Source organism: Globicephala melas, chromosome 3 (assembly GCF_963455315.2).
Source record: "Globicephala melas chromosome 3, mGloMel1.2, whole genome shotgun sequence".
Taxonomy (NCBI): Eukaryota; Metazoa; Chordata; class Mammalia; order Artiodactyla; family Delphinidae; genus Globicephala; species Globicephala melas.
The window spans coordinates 78,163,863-78,188,658 of NC_083316.1; the positions used below are offsets into that span (position 1 = coordinate 78,163,863).

General features: G+C 40.4%; 1 protein-coding gene across 1 annotated transcript in view; it reads right to left on the reverse strand.

Moving 5' to 3' along the window:
* Nucleotides 1–1,535: 1,535 nt before the first annotated feature.
* Nucleotides 1,536–24,796, reverse strand: part of LIX1 (limb and CNS expressed 1) — a 48,163-nt gene continuing 24,902 nt past the window's right edge. Inside the window, exons 3-6 of the mRNA XM_030848313.2 lie at nucleotides 15,622–15,762; nucleotides 11,975–12,070; nucleotides 4,254–4,331; nucleotides 1,536–2,509 (exon numbers count right to left, since the gene is read on the reverse strand). Coding sequence (XP_030704173.1) covers nucleotides 2,222–2,509; nucleotides 4,254–4,331; nucleotides 11,975–12,070; nucleotides 15,622–15,762 — 603 coding nt within the window. The 3' untranslated portion in view covers nucleotides 1,536–2,221. The remainder of the gene's footprint in view (nucleotides 2,510–4,253; nucleotides 4,332–11,974; nucleotides 12,071–15,621; nucleotides 15,763–24,796) is intronic.

The window sequence follows — 24,796 nt, forward strand, 5'->3', positions numbered from 1 at the left end:
CAAGACATAGAAATTGAAAAATAATAATAACCTACTTTGCTCTTCAACCCTGCTCTTCTCAGGGCCAGGATTATAGACATTTATGTGATGTACTGACAGCCATTGGTCTTAGCTGAAACTGATTTGTGATAAATGAGCATCAAAGGGAGCAGCAGTGGCAAAGATTCTGACTTTTGCTTCTTTTGCTGAAACTTCCCTACCATTGCAGGAAGAGTAGGCAGTTTTGACCAGCCAGGAAAACTGATAGTGGCCAAGACAGAACCTCTGCTTTCAGTGTACAGAATGGGTACAGTTTTCTAATTGCAGGGCAGAGAATACATTTAATATTTTCCCAGCTGATTCCTGTTCCTGCATGTAATTAGATGGTGTCAGCTTGAGTTGGTCATTGTTAAAGGCTGCAAATGCAGTACAGATGTACCTACCTTTAATCACACCCAACATGGAAAGTTGTGGCCTTTCTGAAATGATAACGAGTAATGACTTTATGAAAAAATTACTTTAAATAGGAAGTAATTTAATTTTAAAATTTATTCAAATTATAAATATTAATTCTAATTCCTATTTGGAAATTTCTTCTAGGTGATGTTTAGCCTCATTATGGGGAGAAATGTGATTTTTTTGTTAAAACAATATTTTAAATAAAATTTATCTAATATTATATAGCATTACTTTTTCAAGACATTTGAGTAGGGCAGATATATAGCTAAATTTTCCCCTGATGTGAAAAATATGATGTATGAAGTTAATTTTTTATTAACAAGGTTAATTCCAAAATATATGCTCAGTATATAGTACTCAGTATACAGTTTTATGGGGATTCAAGGAGTGACAATTAGCACTGTAGATATTTAGATATGAAGCTAAACTCACATTTTTGTAAACTTTAATGTAATTATAATGGTTTTAGCTTTCATGAAACTTAATGTGCATTTGCCTAAACAAGAAGAAAAAGAAACCTTATTTAAAATTGAGAAAACCATTTTCTTAAATTTGAATTATTGGAGTAAATGCAAGATAATCCTTTCCATGTTAAAAATAGGGAAATACTTGTGTTTAAAATTGACACTGCTGCCATTCTTAAATCTGAGTGACCAGGAACCATCTAAAAATTGGTTTGTATTTGCTTTTGGTTTCTAATCTGTTGATTGATCCAAGCCATTTTGAAAAAGAGATGGCAATGTTTTATCCCTTCTTTAAAGAAGATTCCAGTAATTTAAACTGAAAAATGACACTATGTTTGAGCTACTGGTGGCTTAAGTTCTTGAACAATAACAAAGACAGCTAATAATTCCTTTGCTCTAATGCATGGGAAACAAATCAAATGTGAATATAAGCATTGTTAAATGCTAATGATTTTTCAAAATGTTTTAACCTTTGAAATGACAGTAACTTTCTCCATTATAGATATATGACAGAAGTGGCAGAAATAAAAATGAATCAATTAATCTATTTGCAGGTTGAAAATGAATATGACTGATTGCAAGACTCATAAAAATTGGATATTAATTCTTCTTGAGGAATACAAGTGAGGGTACTATCCTGGGTGATATTTATCCCCGCATGGAAGAGTGGATTGAAAAAAAAATTTATCACTATGACATTTTAAGCCACATTACATTTATATAGTATTTTCATACTATTACCAGTTCAAAATCTTTGATAGTGGGATATCCAGATAAAATCCTCACTGAAGTTTTGGATTACACCTAGTTGAGTGTAAGTGATCTTGTAGCTTACAAAGCTTAGGAAGAAACTCTGACCCCTGTATATTTTTTAAAAGAATCCATATTGTTTATTTAATCCCAAGTATTTTTTAATTGCTATCATGCTATTTTCCCCAGTCCTGGCTGGTGTTCTTTTCGGGGATGCTACATTGACCCATTCTTTTAAACAACATATATAATCTAGCAAGGCACATGTCAACAAGGCTTCAGGATAAAGCCAGGCCTGGAAAATATTTTTCAAGCAATCCTGTCTCCATCCTTTCAGTCTGAGGTGGAACTGTCGAGAGTGTGATGGGAAAATTGTATTGAGTGACATGTTGGGTCCTATAAGGGTCCTCCTACTCTGAGATTCTATGAATGGAATGGGTGGGGAGAATTAGTACAGTCTTCAGGCAGCATCTATAGCTGCTAAAGCCTCTGATGACCTCCTTCTATGAGCTTCCTAATGTTACAGTCCGGCCTCTGCCTGCCTTGGGGGCAGCTGGGACCTGGCCTTGTTAGTGATAGCTGCAAAGGGCCGTGAGGCTCAACTGATCATCACTGGGTGAGGAAGTGTCAGGATCACTGTAGATCTGAGTCAGGGCTAAACTCAGGATTTCTTTCTTTTCTTTGTAAAAACGTAGTTCTTGTCCTGCTTTCCTGGCTTCCTCCAACTCCCTCAGGGCCATTCGTAGCTCTTGGGAGAGAATTCCTGGTGACTCCCGCTCCTTCATGATCCAGTCCAGGGCCATGTGGCTGCGCATCTTTTCATCTAGGGAATACTGGGAATAGTAGGAGATGACTTCCTGGGAGCCAAGAAACAAAGTCCAGAGTGTCAGTAAAGAGCAACAAAGGTACCTGGGCTCATGGCCTTCTGACGCCTCCTTTCCTGTGCCTCCACTACTCCCAACACACCCCCAGGGGTTCTACCAATAACCAAACCTCTCTGATGTTCACAAACTGAAGCCAAATCTCAGGACATACCTTTAAAGGAAATAGAGGGCTAAGCTGGTACACAAAGTAGGGTCACTCCAGGTTGAATCAAAACACTACCACCGGGAATGACCCAATAATGTTCACAGAACAGAGCTCTGACCTTGCTAGAAAATATGTCTTCCTTTGAAAATGCATTCCTATAACAATTGGTATGAACATTATCTCATTCACTGAACTCTTCTGCTCAGCATTATCTCCTTTGGCAAGATAAAAAGGGAAACAATTATACGGAAGGATTCGGACAGAACTGGGTTTGGTCACACCCATTGCAGAAAGCAGGGAGCTTTGAATCAGGACAAGACTTAGACACCAGGAGAATCAACTTCCTAACTGCTATGTTGTTAGCATAAGGAAGATGACAGACTGAATGGCTCACAGAAACTATGGGAAGAACTTTAAAAATGTATTATGGAATATAGGTATTATCATCATTGATATCATAATGGTACCTTCATGTAGGTTGTCTCTCACTTTCTCCAAATAATTAAAAATTTGTCACTATCTGTCAATTCTCATGTTTAAAATTTGCCAATACATTGTAACATCATGTATAAGTTTGATGGATGCACTTTAAGAAGATCTTGTGGAGTGGATGCATTGTTTACTTTTATTTTCAAGAACATATGGTATTTATTTATGACCTTAACAAATTAAAAACAATCATGGAAAAGTGTTTATAACTAACCCGGCATATTTCAAAGGCTTTTTATTAAATCAAAGGAAAAGAAAAAAACAGCCAAAGCCATTGTCAGCTACTCATTTCTTTTCCATCTTTGACATTTTGAAAGCCAGGCTTTCTAAGCAAAGAACAACTAAAAACTCCTGGGGCTGCAGTGCATGGAAAACTCCTACATCCACCCTCATATTGCTGACTAGTAAAGGCTCTGTTTCTCATACAAATTCCTGTTAGCAAACTCTCAAAACAAACTACCATCTTCGAAGTCTAATGGGGTAAAGGAAGAATAAATCTTGAGGGACAGTAGGTGAGAACCGTTAAGTGCATGGGAGAGGGGGTTGTCTTTGCTACTAAAAAAAGGGAGAAGGGTGCTTTTTATAGGTAGCAAAGAAATAGTGAGACCCTGTCTCTGAAAAATAAAGAAGAAACTTCCAAACCAAAAAACGGGAGCGACTGAAATACCAGGTTGTCCACCTTTACAATGATTTCTGTTGTCCCTTAAGGACATTTGGTGGGGATGAGAAAAATCCTCCTGCTACACAACCGACTCTACCTGTTCTCAGTGAGGAGGTTCAGAAGCAGTGCAGACTCACATTTCTTTCTGCCTTGAAGAGTGGGAGAGGGCACACATTCAGCAGGCAGGACAGGTGCATAGAGTAGATTCAGTATTTGACTTAGAAACTAAGTCTGTCTTAATGATCCCTTCATTCTGGCATTCAGTACAGGTATCTAAATCAGGCCTATGCCTAGCCAACATTCTTCTGAGTGTGCATTTTGGGTCAGTCCCTGATGCAACTGGACTGATACATATCCTGGAAGATGACAAGCCATCTGCTCAGTCCATACAATGCAAACCTGTTTTTACTGGAAAATCTCACCTGTCGGGAACACTTTGTTTCACGAAGGGCTTTTAGGCTTCCATTCCAGTGCAATAGTTGGAAAATGGTCATAAGCTCCTATAAAACCCAAATACCTGTCATTAGTCTCAAAGCAGAAATGTGAAGGAAAGTGCCTCAGTGATTGCTGAGCAGGGCATAACTCTGATCCCCAACTATATTTGGGAAATAGAATATACAGTACTGTCAGAACACTTTGAGACTTTTCAAATACCACAGTCCTAGGCTTTCGGAGCATTTTTCCTTCCCTACCTTGCTATTTGGCACAAATTATTAAATAATTGACAAATACCTTTCAACATTAAAAATACATATGCTCTAACAATTATACACCGAAGAGATTATGTAAATATACCAGCACATCTTATAATAATGTACAGGCAAGGCTATTCATTGCATCACTTTTTAAAATTGCCCAAGACTGGGAATATTTTAAATGTTCATTTTTAAAGGAATGGTTAAATAAAATATCATCCTAAAGTGTAGCAGCATATGGCACCCCCAAATACGCCATTTGGGTATATTGATTATTTTGAGCTGTAAATACTTTAAAAACTGCAAAGAGGCTTTCTCTGAACTCCCCTTATCTGCCTAAAGATAGATCCTCCAAAAGGAACACAATTGTCATAAATCCCCTCCCCAGGAGTTGCATCAACCAGGGAAGATTGACTCTTATCACAGAAGTAGAAACTAAAGTCCATTCCACACCCAGACAAACTTTGTCACAAAGTATCATAGCTCCCATCTATTCTTCTGAGGGCCCATTCATCTTTCTTAAAGATTATTTAAGGCCTGAGAGGCCTATATCCCCTCTCTCCTTTCCCTATTAAGATGGTATTCAATCCTGAATTCTAAGCCACCTTGTGGAGGTACTCATTTTTCCCTGGGTACCTCTCACATAAACATGAAGTGTACTTCTGTTTTTCTCTTCTTCATCTGTCTTTTATTACAGGGGCCTCAGCTAAGAACTCAGAAGGGCAGAAGGAAAATGATTCTTCCTCCCTACAACACATTCATCCTACCAGATATGCTGCAATCACAAAGCATGAGAAGGCTCTCTAGTTCTAATATAAAGAGTCTCTATGAGGTGTTGTTAAGTTAAAAGCAAAGTGTCCAACATGTACACTGTGTGCTACTATTTGATTAAAAAGAATAGGAGATGCCTATAAATATTTGCTTATAAACGCCTAGAAGAGTTCTGGCAAGATACAAAAGAATCTGGTAACATGAGTTGCCTCTGGGGAGAAAAAAGGAGGGAGACCTTTCTCTGACATTCTTTGCACCTTTTGAATCATGCGACAATATTACGTATTAAGGAAAACAATTTAAATATATGGGACAAACATATAATGGACAAACTACAGAAATTGTAAAAAACCCCTAAGTTTATAAATTCAGTCAAGAAAATGCCTTAAAATATGGACAATAAGGTTGAACTGACATTAAAACTCACCCATAGTTTTCACATTCAATGGCTAGGGCTGAGCACAGCATTAAGCCTTTCTATCAGCATCATCCTTTCCCTGCCATGATACCCAGGGCAAGCTAATGTGTATTCAACATACTGAAGATTTTATTTTCCTAATCGTATTAGGATTCACAGTCTTCCATTGAAGTTACCTGCATTTTTTTTTTTCTTTTTTGACCAGAGAAACAACTATTGTGGATTAGTAGTACAAACCACAACTACATAATTGTTAGAAAATAACAATACAATTAAGGAACTTCCTGGTCATGAAGCTAGTTATGGAAACTTAACATTTAGACAGATGTCTTATGCCCATTCAAAAAAAGTGGACTTCTATTGCCTTTACGTCTGCTTGCTCTGGAAAACGCTTTCACTGTGAAAATCAGGAGACACAAAGTCACTCTGAGATTCCAGTTATCTTAAAATTATGAGGTAAAATTTAAAGTGATAAGATCATCAGAAAAAATAGCACTATTCTCACGTCTAAAACTGCCATTAGAATGTAATGCTTTTCTTCTTTTCAGTTTGGGATAGAGTTTGGGATTTTGTGTATGTACTACTGCACAGTAAGCACCCCAAGAACCCACAGAGACCTTAGTAAAAGCAAAACCATGTGTTTCCATTAATTAAAATATGACATGGACACCAGCTGAGCTACGCCTCCTGCCCCAAACACTGACCCCACCGTCTGCCCAGGGTCCTAGGTCCAGTGTCTGGGTAACCCACCCCTCTTATGCTAATTTGGAAAAGTGAGAGTGGTTTGTTCCATAACCAAATCTTGCCTAATCTGGATCTCGCCACTATGCTTCTTATCAAAGTAACCCCACTGGGGCTTCCCTGGTGGCGCAGTGGTTGAGAGTCCGCCTGCCGATGCAGGGTACACGGGATCGTGCCCCGGTCCAGGAGGATCCCACGTGCCGCGGAGCGGCTGGGCCCGTGAGCCATGGCCGCTGAGCCTGCGCGTTCAGAGCCTGTGCTCCGCCACGCGAGAGGCCGCAGCAGTGAGAGGCCCGTGTACCGCCAAAAAAAAAAAAAAAAAAAAAGTAACCCCAGTAACCGAGGAAGATAAATTTGTGCTGCCCTTCTTACCGGCCCCTCAAGCCTACTCAGTGAATGCTTTGCAGCCATAAAAATGAATAGGAATGCGCTTTTGGTTCTGATATGGAATAGTCTCTACCGTGTTACAGGAGGGACAATATTTACAAATAAGACATTTTGTCTTATGTTTTATCTTAAGACTCCACTTAAATTTTGTATTCTATTGTTTGCGCATTTTTTTAAAAGAAGAAAATAAACACGACTCCACTCCTTTCCCCACCCTGCAATCTTCATGTAAAGCTGACAACCCAGAAAGATATACTGAGTTTATTCTGTGGCTTCCAATAGCCCTCTTGGCATTGTCCTTGCATCCTTGTGGCCCAGTCTGAGAAACAACCTATTGCCAACAGAGCTCTTAATTCCATCCTCTGACGACTGTTGCCTTAGTAATATATTTTTCTCCCAATGTCCTCTCAGCTCTTATTCTTATCTGTGCACTAAGCCCCCCATCCAGATAAATTTCTTTCATGCCACTCAGCAGTTCTCCTAAGACTTCAGAACCCACAATTCTGTGAACAGAACCAGAAATCTTTCCCATGTGCCTTGGCAACCTACATCTCTCAAAAACTTCCCCCAGAGACCTGAACTGTTTCTGCCTGCAAGAAGAGAATCATCCTCCTCCTTATTCCCCAAATTCCTATTCTACCACCAAGCAGTTTTTCCCTCTGCAGTAATACAACTGCCTCTTCTTCATTGTTGCTCTTGTTCCTAAAATCCCCCAGGAAAGATAACCTTCTGTCTGCCTTCTTACCTTATGTCCTGATCTAGTTCTTGCTCTCCTCTCTGGAGATAATGACTCTCACCATCGTCATATAAAGTATATTGAAATATTTCCACATTCTTCCTGTCCCACCTCTTTATTTCCCCTCATATGACCAAGTTCACTATCTTGAGATCTTCCTGAAGCTGTATGAGTCCTGGGCTCAACCCCAGGAAATCCTTGCATGCCTCACATTGATTCCATTGGAAATCCTTGCATTATGGCAGAGCGGCAAGGAGAGGGTAGCCAGGGACTTCTGTGAGGATTCGTTTCATCGTGTCACCATGACTCTTCACTGTCTGGTCTTCACAGCCTCATTTTCTACCTGTAGAAGCCCTATCACTTTGAAGGAAGTCTGTTTGGTGATCTACCTGTCCTGCTCCTTCCTCACTGAAGTCTGTACTGTGTTTGTTACGTGGGCTGATCTAGAAGCCTGGGTCAACTGGGTGGGCTGACAGATAAACAAGAAGCTGGCCTAGAGGTAGGGCTGGGACTAGGGTGAGGTGAGTCAAGCAAGATTTAAGGTACATCGTACAAGTTCAGGGTCTTTTATTTAAAATTCTGTCTTTATTTAAAATTTGGATGTTTTGTTTGTTATGAAGTTTTGCACATTTATTTTGAGTTTTTAAAATACTGCATTATAATATTAGTTGCCTTGATTACTGAATTTTTTGACGCTCCTTTAAATTTTGTACCCGAGTTCAATGCCTAACTCTTCTTACCCTAGTCTGGGCCCTTCTGGGGATTTGTCTCAGGGACAAGGCTGGCTTCACGAGCTTGTGATCTGTGCAGTCACAGAGGCTCTGAGCTTGGTTTAGTGCGCCGTACTCTTGAAATTCTTAGTAATTTTTGAATAAAAGGCCCTGAACTTTCATTCTGCACTGGCCCCATAAATTATGTAGCCAGTCCCCTTCAGCAAAGTAAATTTAAAATCGAATGGTGAATCAAGCCCTGTGTTTTCTTTCTCTCCAAGGAAATTGCAGTTGTAGCTTTCATTCTACAGCTTTTCTGGTTCATTTTGTCATTCATTAAATTTAAACCAACAACAACTGGGCTCTGTCCTCACAGTGCTTCCTAGTGTTGCCTCCTATGAGAAACAATGTTTGGCCTCCCAGCTACTCCCCGGGGAGAAAATGTACACTGCTTCTCTCTGGAACTCTGTCTGGGAGACTGGCTTGGTTCTGTGATTCATCAGAAATAAGAAAAACAAACAGTGTAAATGGAGAACTTGAAAAACAGGTGGGCACAATCTCCCCACCCAAGAGAATAGATTTAAGAGGAAATTTGTTTATGGGATGAGGTTTTAAAAGGCGACCTGGAGAATTTAGCAAAGATGTAAATAAACAACTTGTCTTTGGACTGCATTAGGCTTCAGAATAAATATATTAACCAGCTTCAGTCAAAGTCTGCCTTGAATCTGACCTTGACAAGACCCAGTGGCCATCCCACCCCCCAAACATCAGGCAGTTTTCTCTATGGGGAGGGGCAAGGCTACCTTAAACAGGCATCCCAGCCTCCCTCCCACGAAGTGAAGGTAAGCAGAAGCATATATCATGTTTCCTCTGAGCTCTGCCTCCTTGATGGCCCCCCAAAGCCTGCAGGCAGTCAGGAGACACCAGTCTTGTTTTTATACGGTATAGTCATCCATAGCTAGATACAAACACACATCTATTACCCACCAGGGGTACTGAATCGCTGTGTTGACTGCAAACAGCCCAGGTCTGTGGTCAATTCCCATTATGTGCAGAAACAAGCTGATGCATTTAACCCAGGCCACCAAGGAATGTGTAGGAACCCAGCAGGCAACCTGGAGCTGGCGGAAGGAAGAGGGATGTGCTTCATGGCCCTCCTCCTGGGTTGCCAGAATCCCTACTGGGAGGAGGGAGTTCGGATTTTTCCTGCCTTCACATCTTCCGCTTCCTTTGTCCCTCATCCAGCACCCAGCCTCCATTTTGAGAATTTATGAAGCATTTCCACAGTATGATTCAAATTATTATTTCATGTATTTAAATACCTTACTACACAGACCACACAGAAAACATGCAGCCCGTAGCAAGGCAATTAAAGTATTACTAAAAGATGGTTGAGTACAGCCTTTCATAGTACTTGGACAGAATTTTAAGAATTTTTTAAAAGAAAATCTTGCCTTCCCTATATTTGGCAGACTAACCCACTGTGTTAAAAAATCATTCTTGATTTTTCTGAAAATAGCTACTAAATCCTATACAAGCTATTATGTACTGGGCCAGGCAACATTCATTGTATAATAAAAGAAGTACAATATTCTTCTGTCAGGGTTGAGGGGGGAGGAATTAACATATATGAGATTCTTCCTTGGGGAATCACCATGCTAAATGTTTTATAAATGTCATATTATATACGCCCCACAAAAAGCCTACACAATGGGTATCATGATGCTTATTTTGTAGATGGGAAAACTGAGTCTCAGAATGGTTAAGCTCACAGGTGGCAAGTGGTAGCACAGGCTTTACATGTAGGTCTGTATGGTTTTTTAAAGTTTGTGTCCCTTCTCCTGTGTCATGCTCTTTCCTTTTATTTTTTTTTCTCTGTTTGACTTTAGATTGTTATGGAAGATTAAAAAAAAAACAAAAACAAAAAAAAACCCTTGACAGTTCCACTCTTTTATTCTATAGCAAGGGCCCTGAAACATTTAATGCAGGGGAGCTACCTTGTCCTCATGTAAAGCCTTTAGGTTAAATAAAGTTGTCAAGGGAATCCATCTGGTAGCCTCTGGCATTTCAAATGAAGCAGTCCTTCTTCAGAAATATATATAATAACAGTTCTCAGCTTTCACTGAGCATTAACCATATGCCAGGAACTGTTCTGGACTTTCTATGTGGTCCCATTTAGTCTTCACAATAGCACAGTGAGGTAGCACCACTACTATTATTGCTACTATTATTCTTCCTGATTTACGTACAAACGAGGAAACAGATTTAGAGATGAGCAGCTGAGCCCACTCCCAAGCCTGGGCTCAGAACCACTGAGCTGCTGCATGCCCCTGTCTACACCAGAAGGTGAGCTTCAGGGTCTCTTCCAAACAAAGACAAACAACATCAAAGGTCAGGGAGGCCACAACCGCTTAAGGAGAAACCTGGATGACTGAGCTCTTCCTAGGGCAGGGTGAAGAAAGAGTATTTTGTGTCAATCAAATGAGAGAGTGATGAGGAAAATTACTGGTTTTTAAAAATGGGCAGGTGGGACATATCCACCTGAGAAGTGGCTATGCCATTGTAGTCAGGAAAAGAGTTTGAAAGGTACCAAAGATGGTATTTGGAAGGTGGTGGCTTCAGGACTCAGCTGTAACACCACTGTAAATTATACCACGATGAACATTTGTGTCCATAAAACTTTATATTCTGACTGCTTCTTGGAATCTAACCTAAAAAAATAGAAATCTTGGCGGGTAAAGTCTCCTCATTATAACATTGCATATTGATTCCTACTGGCATTGATGTATATGGATGGTCAACTGTATTCGTGTTTAATTTTTTAGAGAGTGCACTTTTCATTCTCAATAACTTCTGAAGTTTTGTCTGCCCAGCCCAATATAGGATAATAGGAGTGTGAATTCAGAAATCAGACTGCCTGGGTCTGAACCCTGGCTGTGCCATTTGCTAAGCTGTATGACACACTTCCTTCAATGAAGACATGGCGATAAGAAATACTCACATGTTTATTGTGAGGGTTAAATTACGGTAAGATTTGTTAAATGCTTAGCACAATGCCAAAGCAAGCATCCAATGAGCGTTAGCTATTATTATTCTTATTGCTATTAGTATCATTATTTAATTTGCAAATAACAGGTAATATAGTTCCTCAGCTCTATTATTGCTTGTCAGCAGTGGAATGAAAAGGGTTACAGGTTGCTAAATGTTTTGATTTAGTTAACAATAGGAGATGGCAGTCTTGTTTAACAGAAATACCATAACTGAGGGGAAAATTGTTTAATATACATTGCAGGCACCTTCATCCATGACTTCTGAAAATTAAGAACCAAATGGTCACAACCAACACTTCAAACTGTTTGATTTGGTTTAAGGGGGAGCTTTATACTGAAAAGCTGGTAAAATGTTAATAGGGTCATAAGACTATAATGTTCCCCGCCTGTTTCTTAGCTTAAGTCTTTTACTTTCCTTTAAGAAAGCAAAGATTGTGCCTGTTTGCTTTTTTGTTTTAGCCTCCTGAGGTGCGGCTAAAAGGGAGCACAGTGCTGGATTCTAGCAGGGTTCAATTAAAATGACCAAAACAAAAACAGAGTAGATTATTGGGACGGGGGCTGTTAGTGATGAGTGGCATTCCCCCAGGCTTCTGGGGGTTGTGTAGCAAAACAAATATGTGGAAGGAAGCAGGTACCTGAAATTCCAGCATGGTCTTCCCCATGTTTGACTCCAGCATGTAGTGGTAGGCTCCAATGCTGGTGCTGGGGTCGTCCGCGTCATCCAAAGTGCCCTTGGGAAGTAAGCAGAAAAGGAAAATATCATGGGTTTTTCCTCCTCTTCTTTGGGTGGTCATGAATTAATTCTGTGGCCTCACAGTGAGCCTTCTATTGTCCTAATCCTTCAGGGATGCATCCTACAACACTACAACCATCTCCAGTTGATTTGGGATAAAATCCTTACACTCACCATCACTCATAGTTAAGAGGATTTTGTAATCAACTTGAATCTAGCTTTTGATTAGAATGTTAACTGATTATATACTCAAAAAGAATAATTATCCCAAAGCAGAAATTCCTGTATCTCTCCACAGAGTTTTTGTTTGTGGTGGCATTAATGTTTGAGCAGTTGTTCTCCAAGGCTGCTTTCATCCATTATCGAAATCTTGAAATGCTGACTTGCTCTGTAAGATTCCAGTGATCACCAAGCAAATTATGTAACTAACAGGGAAAAAATCTCCAGTTGTATGGACCATTCATATTTTACCACCATGATCCTTTTTTTTTTTTTTTTTTTGGTGGTACGCGGGCCTCTCACTGCCATGGCCCCTCCCCTTGCGGAGCACAGGCTCCGGACGCGCAGGCCCAGCGGCCATGGCCCACAGGCCCAGCCGCTCCGCGGCATGTGGGATCCTCCCGGACTGGGGCACAAACCCGTGTCCCCTGCATCAGCAGGCAGACTCCCAACCACTGCGCCACCAGAGAAGCCCACCCCCGTGATTCTTAATGGGAGCTTTTCATAATATGCTGGTGTTCGGCCTGGAGACATGGATTTTGGTTTATAGTTTTTCACTTTTGGACCACTTAATCTTTAGGAAACAAGGTGGGTGAGTGATGGGAAGAAATGAAATTCCCCTTCAATTTGGTTAGGGGGAGTGGCATTAAAGAAGCTGACATGAACTCAGGAATGGCATTGGGGCCTGCGCTTCAATATCCCATGGCCTTGGATTCCTGGGAAGGTGGGCAACGGCTTTGTGAGACGGAACAAACAACTGCCCGCATCAGATAGCAGCAAATTTATAGCTTTTGAATGCAATAACATTAACACACTACTGCTGAAATATTTATGTTGGCTTTTTAAATATCCCAGAGGAAATCCATCCAGAAGCCTGCAAACCATATATATTCTCCTTCCTTAGAAATTTCCATGAAAAAATGATAAATTACATTTACACTGAGGGCACCTCCCTGCTCCTGAGTAAATTCCACACATATAAATCAGGCATCATTTTCCTAACTTCTCTTCCTCAAAGGCACTTGAAATTTACAGGGCAGGAAAATAAAGGCTTCCTTTCATCCTCAGAGCAGATACAGACCAGAGCTCCCTGAGGTCTCTCTGCCAGGACAACCACTCTCAGTCCCCGCCTCTCCCCTTATCTCTCTTCTGCATGATAAGAGCATTTATGAGGGGGAAAAGCAGCAAAAAGGTCACAGCTAGTGTGATAACGTCACCTTCATTATCAGTAGCTTCTCCAGAATGACAGAACCTTTATAGTCAGATTAAGGGAATCAGAGAATGAAAATCTCAGATGGCGTTGATCCATGCTAAAGGCGAAGCTAGGAGGTGGCTAATCCCTTTGGTAATGCCAAGTTTCTGCACTTGAAGGACACACAGGGTGACACCTGCCCCAGTTGAGACCCAAGGTTTCCTCCATGGTTAAAATGGTTTATAATTTGGAGGTATGAGGATCAAAAGCACCAAAAATTCATGGGGCAAATCATCTACTGTACTCCTAGACTGCCGAGAAAATGTCCTATCTAAATTTCTAAGACAGAGTTTTTGGCTCTCAAAGCACTTTGTATTTAATTACATCCATTACAGAGATTTCCAAAGCTCTCTGAAAAAAGTAGTTGATATTAAGCGTGATAATTCTAACAGCTAACAAATATTGGGCATATGGCTTTTCCCATATCGAAGCAGTCTGTTTCCTTAAAAACATAGATTGAAGGACCTCACACTGGCTGGGAAATTGGCACTTTTAATAAGCACTTCAGATAATTTTTATGATTCGTCAAGTTTGGGAAAAATTGAGCTTCTTTATCTCTAGGTTAAAGCAGTATTCAATGGCATGCGTTCTCAGGCCCTGAAAGAATCTATGCTCCTAAAACAGCAAACATTCAAATAAACAAATCAAGGTGGATAATTTGATCCACCTTGATTTAAAGCTTGATTAATTGTGATTAATCCAGGGAGGCTAAAGAATATTACTGAGACATGGAATAGGGAGCCACCTCCAATTTCATGATTTCCAGTCCAAGTGTTCTTTCTGCTGAAAATTAATGATTTAATGGGTTAAAAATAAAACCTGCACAATTCTTTTTTTTTTTTTAATTAATTTATTTTTGGCTGCGTTGGGTCTTCGTTGCTGCACGTGGGCTTTTTCTAGTTGCGGCGAGTGGCGGGCTACTCTTCGTTGCAGTGCGCAGGCTTCTCATTGCGGTGGCTTCTCTTGTTGCAGAGCACGGGCTCTAGGCACAGGGGCTTCAGTAGTTGTGGCACGTGGGCTCAGTAGTTGTGGTGCGTGGGCTCAGTAGTTGTGGTGCACAGGCTTAGTTGCTCTGTGGCATGTGGGATCTTCCCAGGCCAGGGATTGAGCCCGTGTCCTCTGCATTGGCAGGTGGATTTGGCAGGTGGATTCTTAACCACTGTGCCACCAGGGAAGCCCAAAACCTGCACAATTCTTTTTTTTTTTTTTTTTACATCTTTATTGGAGTATAATTGCTTTACAGTGGTGTGTTAGTTTCTGCTTTATAACAAAGTGAATCAGTTATACATATACATATGTTCCCATATCTCTTCCTTCTTGCGTCTCCCTCCCTCCCACCCTCCCTATCCCACCCCTCTAGGTGGTCACAAAGCACCGAGCTGATCTCCCTGTGCTATGCAGCTGCTTCCCACTAGCTATCTATTTTACGTTTGGTAGTGTATATATGTCCATGCCACTCTCTCACTTTGTCACAGCTTACCCTTCCCCCTCCCCATATCCTCAAGTCCATTCTCTAGTAGGTCTGTGTCTTTATTCCCGTCTTACCCCTAGGTTCTTCATGACCTTTTTTTTTCTTAAATTCCATATATACGTGTTAGCATACAGTATTTGTCTTTCTCTTTCTGACTTACTTCACTCTGTATGACAGACTCTAGGTCCATCCACCTCATTACAAATAGCTCAATTTCGTTTCTTTTTATGGCTGAGTAATATTCCATTGTATATATGTGCCACATCTTCTTTATCCATTCATCCGATGATGGACACTTAGGTTGTTTCCATCTCTGGGCTATTGTAAATAGAGCTGCAATGAACATTTTGATACATGACTCTTTTTGAATTATGGTTTTCTCAGGGTATATGCCCAGTAGTGGGATTGCTGGGTCATATGGTAGTTCTATTTGTAGTTTTTTAAGGAACCTCCATACTGTTCTCCATAGTAGCTGTACCAATTCACATTCCCACCAGCAGTACCTGCACAATTCTTAAAGAACTCATTCACATTAGCATCTCCCAAGATTCAAATGGCTCCGTACTCTCAATATAGCCAGCTTTTCCCTTCCCTGGTGGGTACTCACACTAGTGGAGGCAACTGCTTCCTGCACACTCTCCATAATGAATTCCTTGGTGATCCTGCGAGAGGGCAGCTCATTGAAGAGGGAGTTGATTAGGGCCACTTTAGCTGCATCGCGTCTGGCCTCAGCTCTACTTAAGCAGCACTTAAGAAGGGAAGGAGAAAAGGAGTCATTAAAGAATTCAGCATCTCACCATTTCGCCCCATCTCAATGGGTCTCTGGACATTTCTATTTATACATTTACTGTCTGCAGCTATTCCTTCATACCCATGGCTAATCCCCTGAAGATCATGCACATTTTCTTTCAGCCCTAGAGCCCAGGCAAATGTCTTGGTTAGTCTTCAAATGTGTTTGTCTTATTTCACAGTCGTTGAATGTCTACTATGTACCAGATGCTTTCATACTCTGTTAATAAATAATAACAAAAAAAATAATGGCTACTATTCTGTGCTAGGTGATTACATTCATTATCAGGGCCTTCCTCAAATCCTTATTTCAGAGAGAAAAAAAGTAAGGAAGGAAGGAAAATGGGAGACACTTTTAACACAATAATTAAAAACACAGGTTCTGGAGTCAGACTCCTTGGGTTCAGATCCCAACTCTGGATTGCCTCCTCTGTAAATGGTAATAATAGTAGTCCCTGTGTTACAGGGTTGAAGATAGGCTCAATTAGTTAATATAGAGAAAGAAGTGAGAATACCCAGCACACGGCCACACTCTATGAGAACATCTCAGGCTTATACTTTTTAACCTTCAGGTTAGGACAAAGGGGCTGCTGTCAAAATCTACTGTTTTTGCTTTTCCAGCATTTATTCCTTACCCTCCTTCTAATAATAGTCCCCTGATTTTCTTGAGGACCACCTTTTCTACCTTGCTCTCAATCCACACAGTTTGGGTGGGACAGGAAGTTTGGCTTTCCTGAAGTTAGGGGCCATAGGCAGCCTATGATTAGTTACTCACACAAAAAAATTCATTTTTCCCCAATTTAATACTGCTCTCCATCCTCTTAGCCTGGCCTTCCTGTGGCTCACACGGGTCTGCTCAATTTAACCCGATTCTTTTCTGTCCTCTCTGTCTCTTTTCTTACCAACTCCTCTTATTCAAGTCTGGTTTGGTGTGGACCCTGGGTCCAGATAGAGGGTGAAGCCCTATGAGAACTGCACTGTCCCTGGAGATCACACATGTTGGAGGACCCCAGCATGTGATGGCTCTCTCCTACAGGCTCCTAGGAACTGTCTAATGTCCTAGATCTTACTCCAGGACTCCTAGTGGGAAACAAGCCCCAGGAAGAGAAGCCCAGGCCTGGGTCCTGATCAACAGGATGGCCAGACACCCTTGCCTCTGCCATTCAGTGACTGTGAGACCTGGGCTGCTTGTTCTTTGGAGCTTATTTCCTCACTGGGCAAATGGGAAGGCTAGGCTCTCTGGTCTCCAAGGTGGCCACTGCCTAGAATGCAAGATTCTCAGAATCAGTAGTGCTTGGTTACTGACATCAAAGAAGAGGGAAAGTACCAAAGACCCCACTTCATTTTGCAGTTTGGGGCCTCAAGGGCTTCATAGCACCACTGGGAAAAAGCCAAACCCTTCCAGTTTGCTTTTAGCACATTCCTGCCTCTACCTCACCTGCCCCATGCTGACCATCCCTGCACTGATCCAAGAACACTCCAAACTCATGTGCTCATGTCCTCCAGAGGCCGCCTCTCTTCTCCATCTCCACAGACCCAGTATGAGTCCCCTGAGGTCAGGCCCTGGCCCCCTCTGATATGCCCCCGTGACCTCCCTAGAACAGTTGTGACTATTAGTGCAATGATCCTGTATGTGACTATGGATTACCTCTTCTTGCCCTTCCCCCAACCTCCAGGCCTGGCAAGTGCCCCTTATATACTTCTTGAGCATCCTCCAGAGTGCTTACTCCCAGGGTCAGTTCTTGGAATGCTCATGTATGGTTAGTACGTGGGCAAAGTAATGACAAGACTTCTGAAATGGTAGGAACACAACACCAAGGAGGAAGGAAAAAACATGTGTCAGGAGCCTAACAGAACAATTAAAGGCAGCTATTTTAACTTAAGCAACACAAAGAAATTTCCAATATTTCCTTTAAATGAAGAATGGAGCTAAATTTCTAAATATGTATGTGAAAGGTGGTTTGGGCTTTTTCTCCTTAGTGTTTAATGACAAGCTAGAAGGCTTTGGGGTAGCTTCAGGCAGCAGCGCCCTTCAAGACCTTTCTCAAGGTTTAGGCCACCTGCATTAAACCAGGGTTGGGGGGATCAGAGGAGTTAGGCAGATAGATTGTCTTTGCATTATGGACTTGGCTGGGAATTTACAGGACATTGAGTTCTGAGTCAGCAGTCTAACTGAAGCTTGGGTGCCACCTCTTCCAGGAAGCCTTCCCTGACCAGTCCCAACTGCAGGCTGGAAGGACCAGCATCCATAAGAGGCACACACCACACTATTGTGTAATTGTCTACTAGTGCTCTGCCCATTGACCCCAGACTGTGAGCAACTTAAGGGCAGAGTCTGTGACTTAATCATCTCTGCATCTTTGCACCTGCAACATAGTTTGTTGAATGAATAATTGAATGCAGCCTAGGAAATTCAAACACTAATGCGCCTGACAAAATATTCAAGAAATCCTCTTAAAGAAGAGAATTCAAGATATATACTTATTACTTTAAAAAGTCCCATTTCAATATACACTTTATAGTATTCATAACCCAGTAACATAAAAATATACTAATATGTGAATTTCAGAGGGAAAATTGGCCATCAAGTTCAGACACTCTGAGAGTACTATTTTTGCCTGAGTGTAGGATATGTTTATTATTCTTTGGAAAATCAGTTCCCTGTTAAAAAGCAAACAAAGTTTTTGCAAATATTACCTGACATCTGTAAAAGCAGCTCATTTTAACAGGAATTTGCTGTATGTAATCTATAATAATGCCATTGGGGTTTTAGAATTTAGAGAATTAGATTCAGATCTGGGCACTCTTAAGAAACTTTATATAACTTTCTATCTAAATAATAGCAATTTAAACCATCTTTCATAGAGAGAGACCTAGTAAACACTACTTAGATAAAAGAAGCTATCTATTTTAAATAAGACCAGCTAAGTACTAGATCAAAGGCGCCACATACATTTACAACCAAATGGCACTGCTTCTGAGATCAAAGTGCTGCAGGGCTGAGAGAACAGAAAGAGCCTCTACCCAGAAAGCATGGAAGAGGACTATGAGACTTAACCAATTTCGAGATTTTTAAAGCAGACACATGTCTTTACTTATTTTATTGTTTCAATGTACAGGATCTTTGGTTAAAATGGGGGAGAAAGTGTACCAATTAATAAGTACATAAAATAAAATAAATTCTGAGCCATCAAAGGCTTTTCTTGCTATTGTCTTTTGCATTTCTGAAAGACAAGTACTTCAAAATGTCTATAATGTTAACCAGCCGCTTTCTTTTAAATTTTGGAGCTACAAATCCAAGCCAGTAAAGCTGTATATTTTTCTTTAGGGATCTTTTAATGGGAACTCTCGAACCATAAGGACCTGTGCTTGGACAAGAAATTTAGCTAAAAGCAATCTACTTGGCAAATCTAAATCAGAGCGTGGATTCTGCTGTAAGAACAGGCACTGTCAGAGTTACCATCCAACAGTGGGAAATGCTGCAAGAAAATAAAATATGGTAAGTGACAGGACGTTTTATTGATGTGTCCAAACTGGTCGTCAAAGACATCAGTTGGGGAGTGAATGAAGTATGATGTTATTTCAAAGCAACTTCCTGCTGGAATTAGACTTCCCAGGTTGTATGGTTTATTCTTGCTGTTTTTCAGCCAGACCCCAATCATAAATACAGACTTGTAAACCATGCCTTATCCGCTAACCATTCTTACTTGTTAATATAGAGAGACAACTTCTGTCCTTTGCACTTTGTGAAAGTACAGAGCTGGAATATTTAACAGTCAAGATTTTACTAAAGTCAGCTGTGGATTTCTTTGGTATGTGGAGACACATGCTTTTCAAGTGGCTAGCAGACCCCACTCAGACATTTATCTTGAGGCTTGGATGCCTTTCATTTGCTGGTAGATTATAAAACACTATAATCATTTCAAAGCCTCTCAACTCTAAAATTAAAGCCAAAAAAAAAGAGCATCTGTGGCATTGCTTAGGAAAACCATTTAAAGGTGGTGGTATCCAGCCTCTGAGATAACCCCCAGTGATCTCTGCCTCCTGGTATTCACACACTTGTGCAGTCCCCTCCCATACTGTACAGGTTTGGTGTGTGCAACCAATAGAATATGGCAGAAGCTAAGGTATGTCACGTTTTAAATTAGGTTATAAAAGACCTTGTGGCTTCCATCTTGGTCACAGTTGCTTTCTCTCCGGGAAGAGTCAGCTGGCATGTTTTGAGCAGTCCTACTGAAACGCACACGTGGTAAGGAACTAACTAATGCCTTCTGCCAACAGCCTTCTGAGTGTGATTGGAAGCTGATCCTTCAGATCTGATCAAGCCTTCAGATGACTCTAGCGTCAGCTGATGGCTTGACTGAAACCTCTGGGACACCCTGAGCCAGAACTACCCAACTAAGCTGCTTCTAGATTCCTGATCCTCAGAAACTGTGTGAGACAATGATAAATTTTGCAGTAATTTGTTACCCAGACATAGACAGCTAATACAAAGGCTTTGCTCACATCAGGCAATTGGGAACTCCCTCAGCCCACCCTTGAGGGAGAGCTCACTAACAGTAATCCTCATCGCTGACTCTATATGCTGGGTGCTGAGCTAAGCAGCTTATGTCAATTGTCACATTTAGTTATTACCACAATCCTATGAAGTTGGTTTTGTTATCCTTATTCCACCCACAAGAAAAACAGAGGTTACATATCCTAAGGTCATACAACTTAAAAAGTTACCAAAACAAGATTAAACCCCATGTCTGTCTGACTTGAAATCCCAGATTTTTAACCACGATACTAATCTGCTTGTCACAGAAATGGTCACCCACCTTGGGATAGAGAAGATATATAATTGGGCTGAAGTCTCCCAGCATCCCCCAGATCAGTACAGATAGTACTTTAGCCCAAGCTCCAACTTTGATATTCCATGGGTCATTTTGACATAAGACACCAAGGGTATCTCCTCCCATTCCCACATGATGAACTCAACTTCTTTTAGAAGAAAAGGCCAAGGAAGAAGCAGTGCACTGTCATAAGAAACTGTCATAAGAAACTGTCATAAGAAACCAGGCCCCATCTCTAGGAGCTTCCCCAAAAGTCACCTCATTAACATAAACTCAGGTGTGGTATAGCCCTTTATTTGTTATAAATAACAAAAGATACCTTTATCACTCCTATCACTTAGGAAGTCCCAGGGGTTTCAGGGGCTGTTGGCAGGGAATCAGACCGCATATATGTTATTATAAATCACAATATCACAACGGTATATCTACCTCTGCTAACATCAAACATGCTAATTTCTCACTAGAGAAATTACTTCTACACAAAAGTCAAGGACAGCAGCATTCAGGTTGAAAAAAAAAAAAATCCTTTACAACTGTTCTTCTAAAAGTAGGCCCTTAGGAAGTATGTAAGTACTTCTAACTTAACTGAGGTCTCAATTTGCCTTTTTGCTCAGCAGTTTTTATTTCTTCCATGATAATTTTCTATGTGTCACACTATGCAACAGAAAGATTAAACCAAGAATGATTTGTGGGTCAGTAGGCTGTCCTGAAATAAAATAGTGGCTAATCCATTTTTTAGGATGTACGGAAATTCTTAAATTAATTGAAATAAAATTTTGGTAGCCACGTACATGTTGTAAACATAGAAATGCCTAGTAAGATACTAGTTTTATTGTTAATTATTGATCACAATAAAAATTGAAATTATTATAAGTGTGTTACTGTTCACAGAAACATTTTCTAGCCAGGATGACACAATTTATACTCTGAACAGTAACTGTCCTGGTAGTCCTCATTTTATTGATAGTTTTTCCCTTGCTTTGTATTAGAACATGTGTTGAGTGACTGTTTCTGGACCCTAAGATTTTTCTGTCCATACATCCCAACTACAATGTTTTCTTTACGAAAGCATGTGGAAAGAAATCAATATAAATGACGTTTCTCCATCTTAAACAAACAACAGACTTCTTAGAATTTTTTATACTTGCATATTAAAGACATCAAGAAAAATAAAGGTCTGCAGATCCTAAATGTATAAAACTGAGTTAGGTACACTTTATTCTGTGTCTACCAATGGTAGCCGAGGAGTTGAAAAGTGCTCTGTAAGGAGCAAGGTTTTTGGAATAAGACCTGTCATGTATTATACATTTGACAGATTTTATCCACATGCAAACTCAAAGCTGAAGATGCCATCCTCCCTGGGGCCAAGGGCAGGTCAGTGTTATTTAGGTGGCATTTGATCAATCGCCCATGGGACCCAAGGGGCTCTCCCAAGCTGGGACTTCGCAGGTGGCAAAACCAAATAAACTGACTCTGTGCGAAGTGAGAATTCTTGCCCAGATCCTTTAGGCTGTCAAGTCTGTCATTCAGGTGGTTGGCAGTGTTTTGCTTTTGTGACTCAGAGTGCAAGTCTCAGCAATTGACTTGCAGAGTTTGTGTGTAAGACCTGCCAGCTCTGGTCAGTGTCACCAACACCTCAGTTTCATCCTGACAGCAAGCCATCAGCACAAAGAATGCCACAAACCAGGCCCTGATACTAATTGTCCCCTTTTCAATTCTTTAAGACCTTGACTGCCCCGGTCTAAGCATGAACATTTGCATGTGTTTCAATTTATCTATTCGTAGATATATTAGCATTTTTTTCCCTTCCAGAGGGTGATGTGAAAAAGGGCAAACGTTGAGACTCAGTCACCCAAGTTAATATCATGTCTCTTTCTCTGTAGGTCAGGCTGGCTGCAAATACATTGGGAACAATTTGGAGCTCTGTGTGTGCTGGGAATGGGGGTCTTTGCTAGGTATGGGGGAGGGGACTGGTCTGGGAGTCCAATTTTCAGAGAAAACTCACCAGTTCCTGTCAACTGAAAGAAACGTTTCATGCACATGGTGGGTCAGAATGTTATTTTTATAATACAAACCACCTGGCCTCCTCCTCGTTTACCTCTGCCACAAATGCTATTCTACACACATACCTAGACCAAGGTCCCTGGTAACTATTACAAAACCATGTTGTTTTGCTCCTTGAGGTTTTTTTCTTTTCCCTTTTTTCTTTTCTTCTTATTCTTTTTTCAACTTAAGGTGAAGACAAGATGAATTGATCAGGGCTCAAAGTTTTGGTTTATTTTTATAGTTGCTTTGATGTAAAAGGACTTGGCTCTGCACGGAGAGGGATGGGGGGGTAGGGTGGGGAAACTTTCTTCCTCATTCAGCAGCTTGTGAGACAGTGAGCATCTTCCTAAAGTTTATCAGCTGAGGCTGGGGGACTCCCCTGGAGATTGTCCCAAGTCTATTTACCAGGGAGACTTTTCCTAAGCATTCCTTTCACTATATGCTGCTGTTCTATTTGAAACAACAATATGTGAATATCTCTATTCACTTTGCTTGATTAAAAAAAAGTAAAGTTAGCAAAGTGTTCTGGAGAATAACTAGGTCTCATTAAAACAATATGCACTTCCAGTTTCACGGGCAAGCCATGAAAGCCTGATCACTAGCTGACATATGACTTTCAAATGGGAAGGGGTTATAACTAACCTTCCTATCTTTGAGTCTCATTAGTTGCAAAACAGGATGCTTTCCTGTGGAGATTTCTACCAGGAAATACCTCCTTTAGAAGTTAAGTTACATTGCATAGCATGTTGTGCATCTGCATCAAGGTATACAACTCTAGAGACAGAGAAGAGGTCATGGTTGATTTCAAACAGTAATAGTTGGCATTAAAACAGCATTAGTGCAAGGCAGTAGTCTCAATTTTACGGCAGGAACTAAATCTCTCTTTGGAGCATGGAATGTTAAGGCTAGACCTTATTTAATAATCGGTAAAAAAGAGAGCATTACAATTCCATTTAGCCAAGTCTATGAATTAATCAAATTTTCTCTTAGTCCTTCTCTCTCGGGAAAAACTTAATTTTATAAACTTACTCTATTGTGATTTAAATATACTTTTAATTCCCTGGACTTTGAGAAGAAGAATCATGCAATGCATGAAAGTATAAAACATGTGTTTTATATCTGATAATAAAGGTGAAGTGTGCTTACTGCCTTAAAAGTGACTAAAACAAAACCCCTATCCTTTTAGGTAGTATGTACCTTGGAAAAGTAGTTTTTCCAGGTGTCTTCACAGGCAAAGGCTTTGGTTTGAAAACCAAGTGGCATAAAAATGGAAGGCCTTTCAGAGACAGAGCTTTGGAAGAAACTCATCTGCTCTGAGTGTTCCCTCTCATACCTCCCAACTGTGTGACCCTGTTACACAATGCCAAATACTGGTTGGAAATGAAAAAAAAAAAAAAAATCAATCAACAGCTTGCCTCTGGAAATATTAAACATCTCAATTTCACACAGCACCTGGCATGATACAAACAGCCTAAGTACCTGACCCCAGTGTTTACCACCTGTTTTTCTGTAAAGCAATTTTAACAATAACAAAATACGTGAAAAAAAGTATGACATCTCATTGAATGAGTGTTCTGCACTTCAAATAAATCGAGCTATCACATCAATGTTTTAGCCAGGTGATACATTTTTTATTCAGTCATAACTTTTGCACATAATCACATGATGTAGTACTACACTCAAAGAAGTTTTACTTTTTATTCCAAATAAGAGTAAAATACATTAATCCAAATCATTCTAGCAGACTATATGGAAGACAACATCAGTGGCTTGAAAACAAAACTTGAATCACAGATCTTTTAATCAAAATATAAAATAAGAGAAAATACTCAATTAAGTTCCCCCTTTTGGATTTGGAAACAAAAACAGCTGCTGAAACAGTGAGTGGCTTTCCTTCTGAGTTCATCAAGAGGGGAGCCAAACGTTGATCTGATGGCCCTTGTGTTGCCCTTATTGTAAAATATGGAAATTACTGCAAGTTTTCATGGTCATGATATGGGGCTAGGGAAGGATTAACTGCCTAGACAAAAATGGCATAGAGAAAATACACCCAAGATGCATGAATTTCTACTTAATGCCTTAGAAGATAGTTTCTTTTATAAAAGACACAAT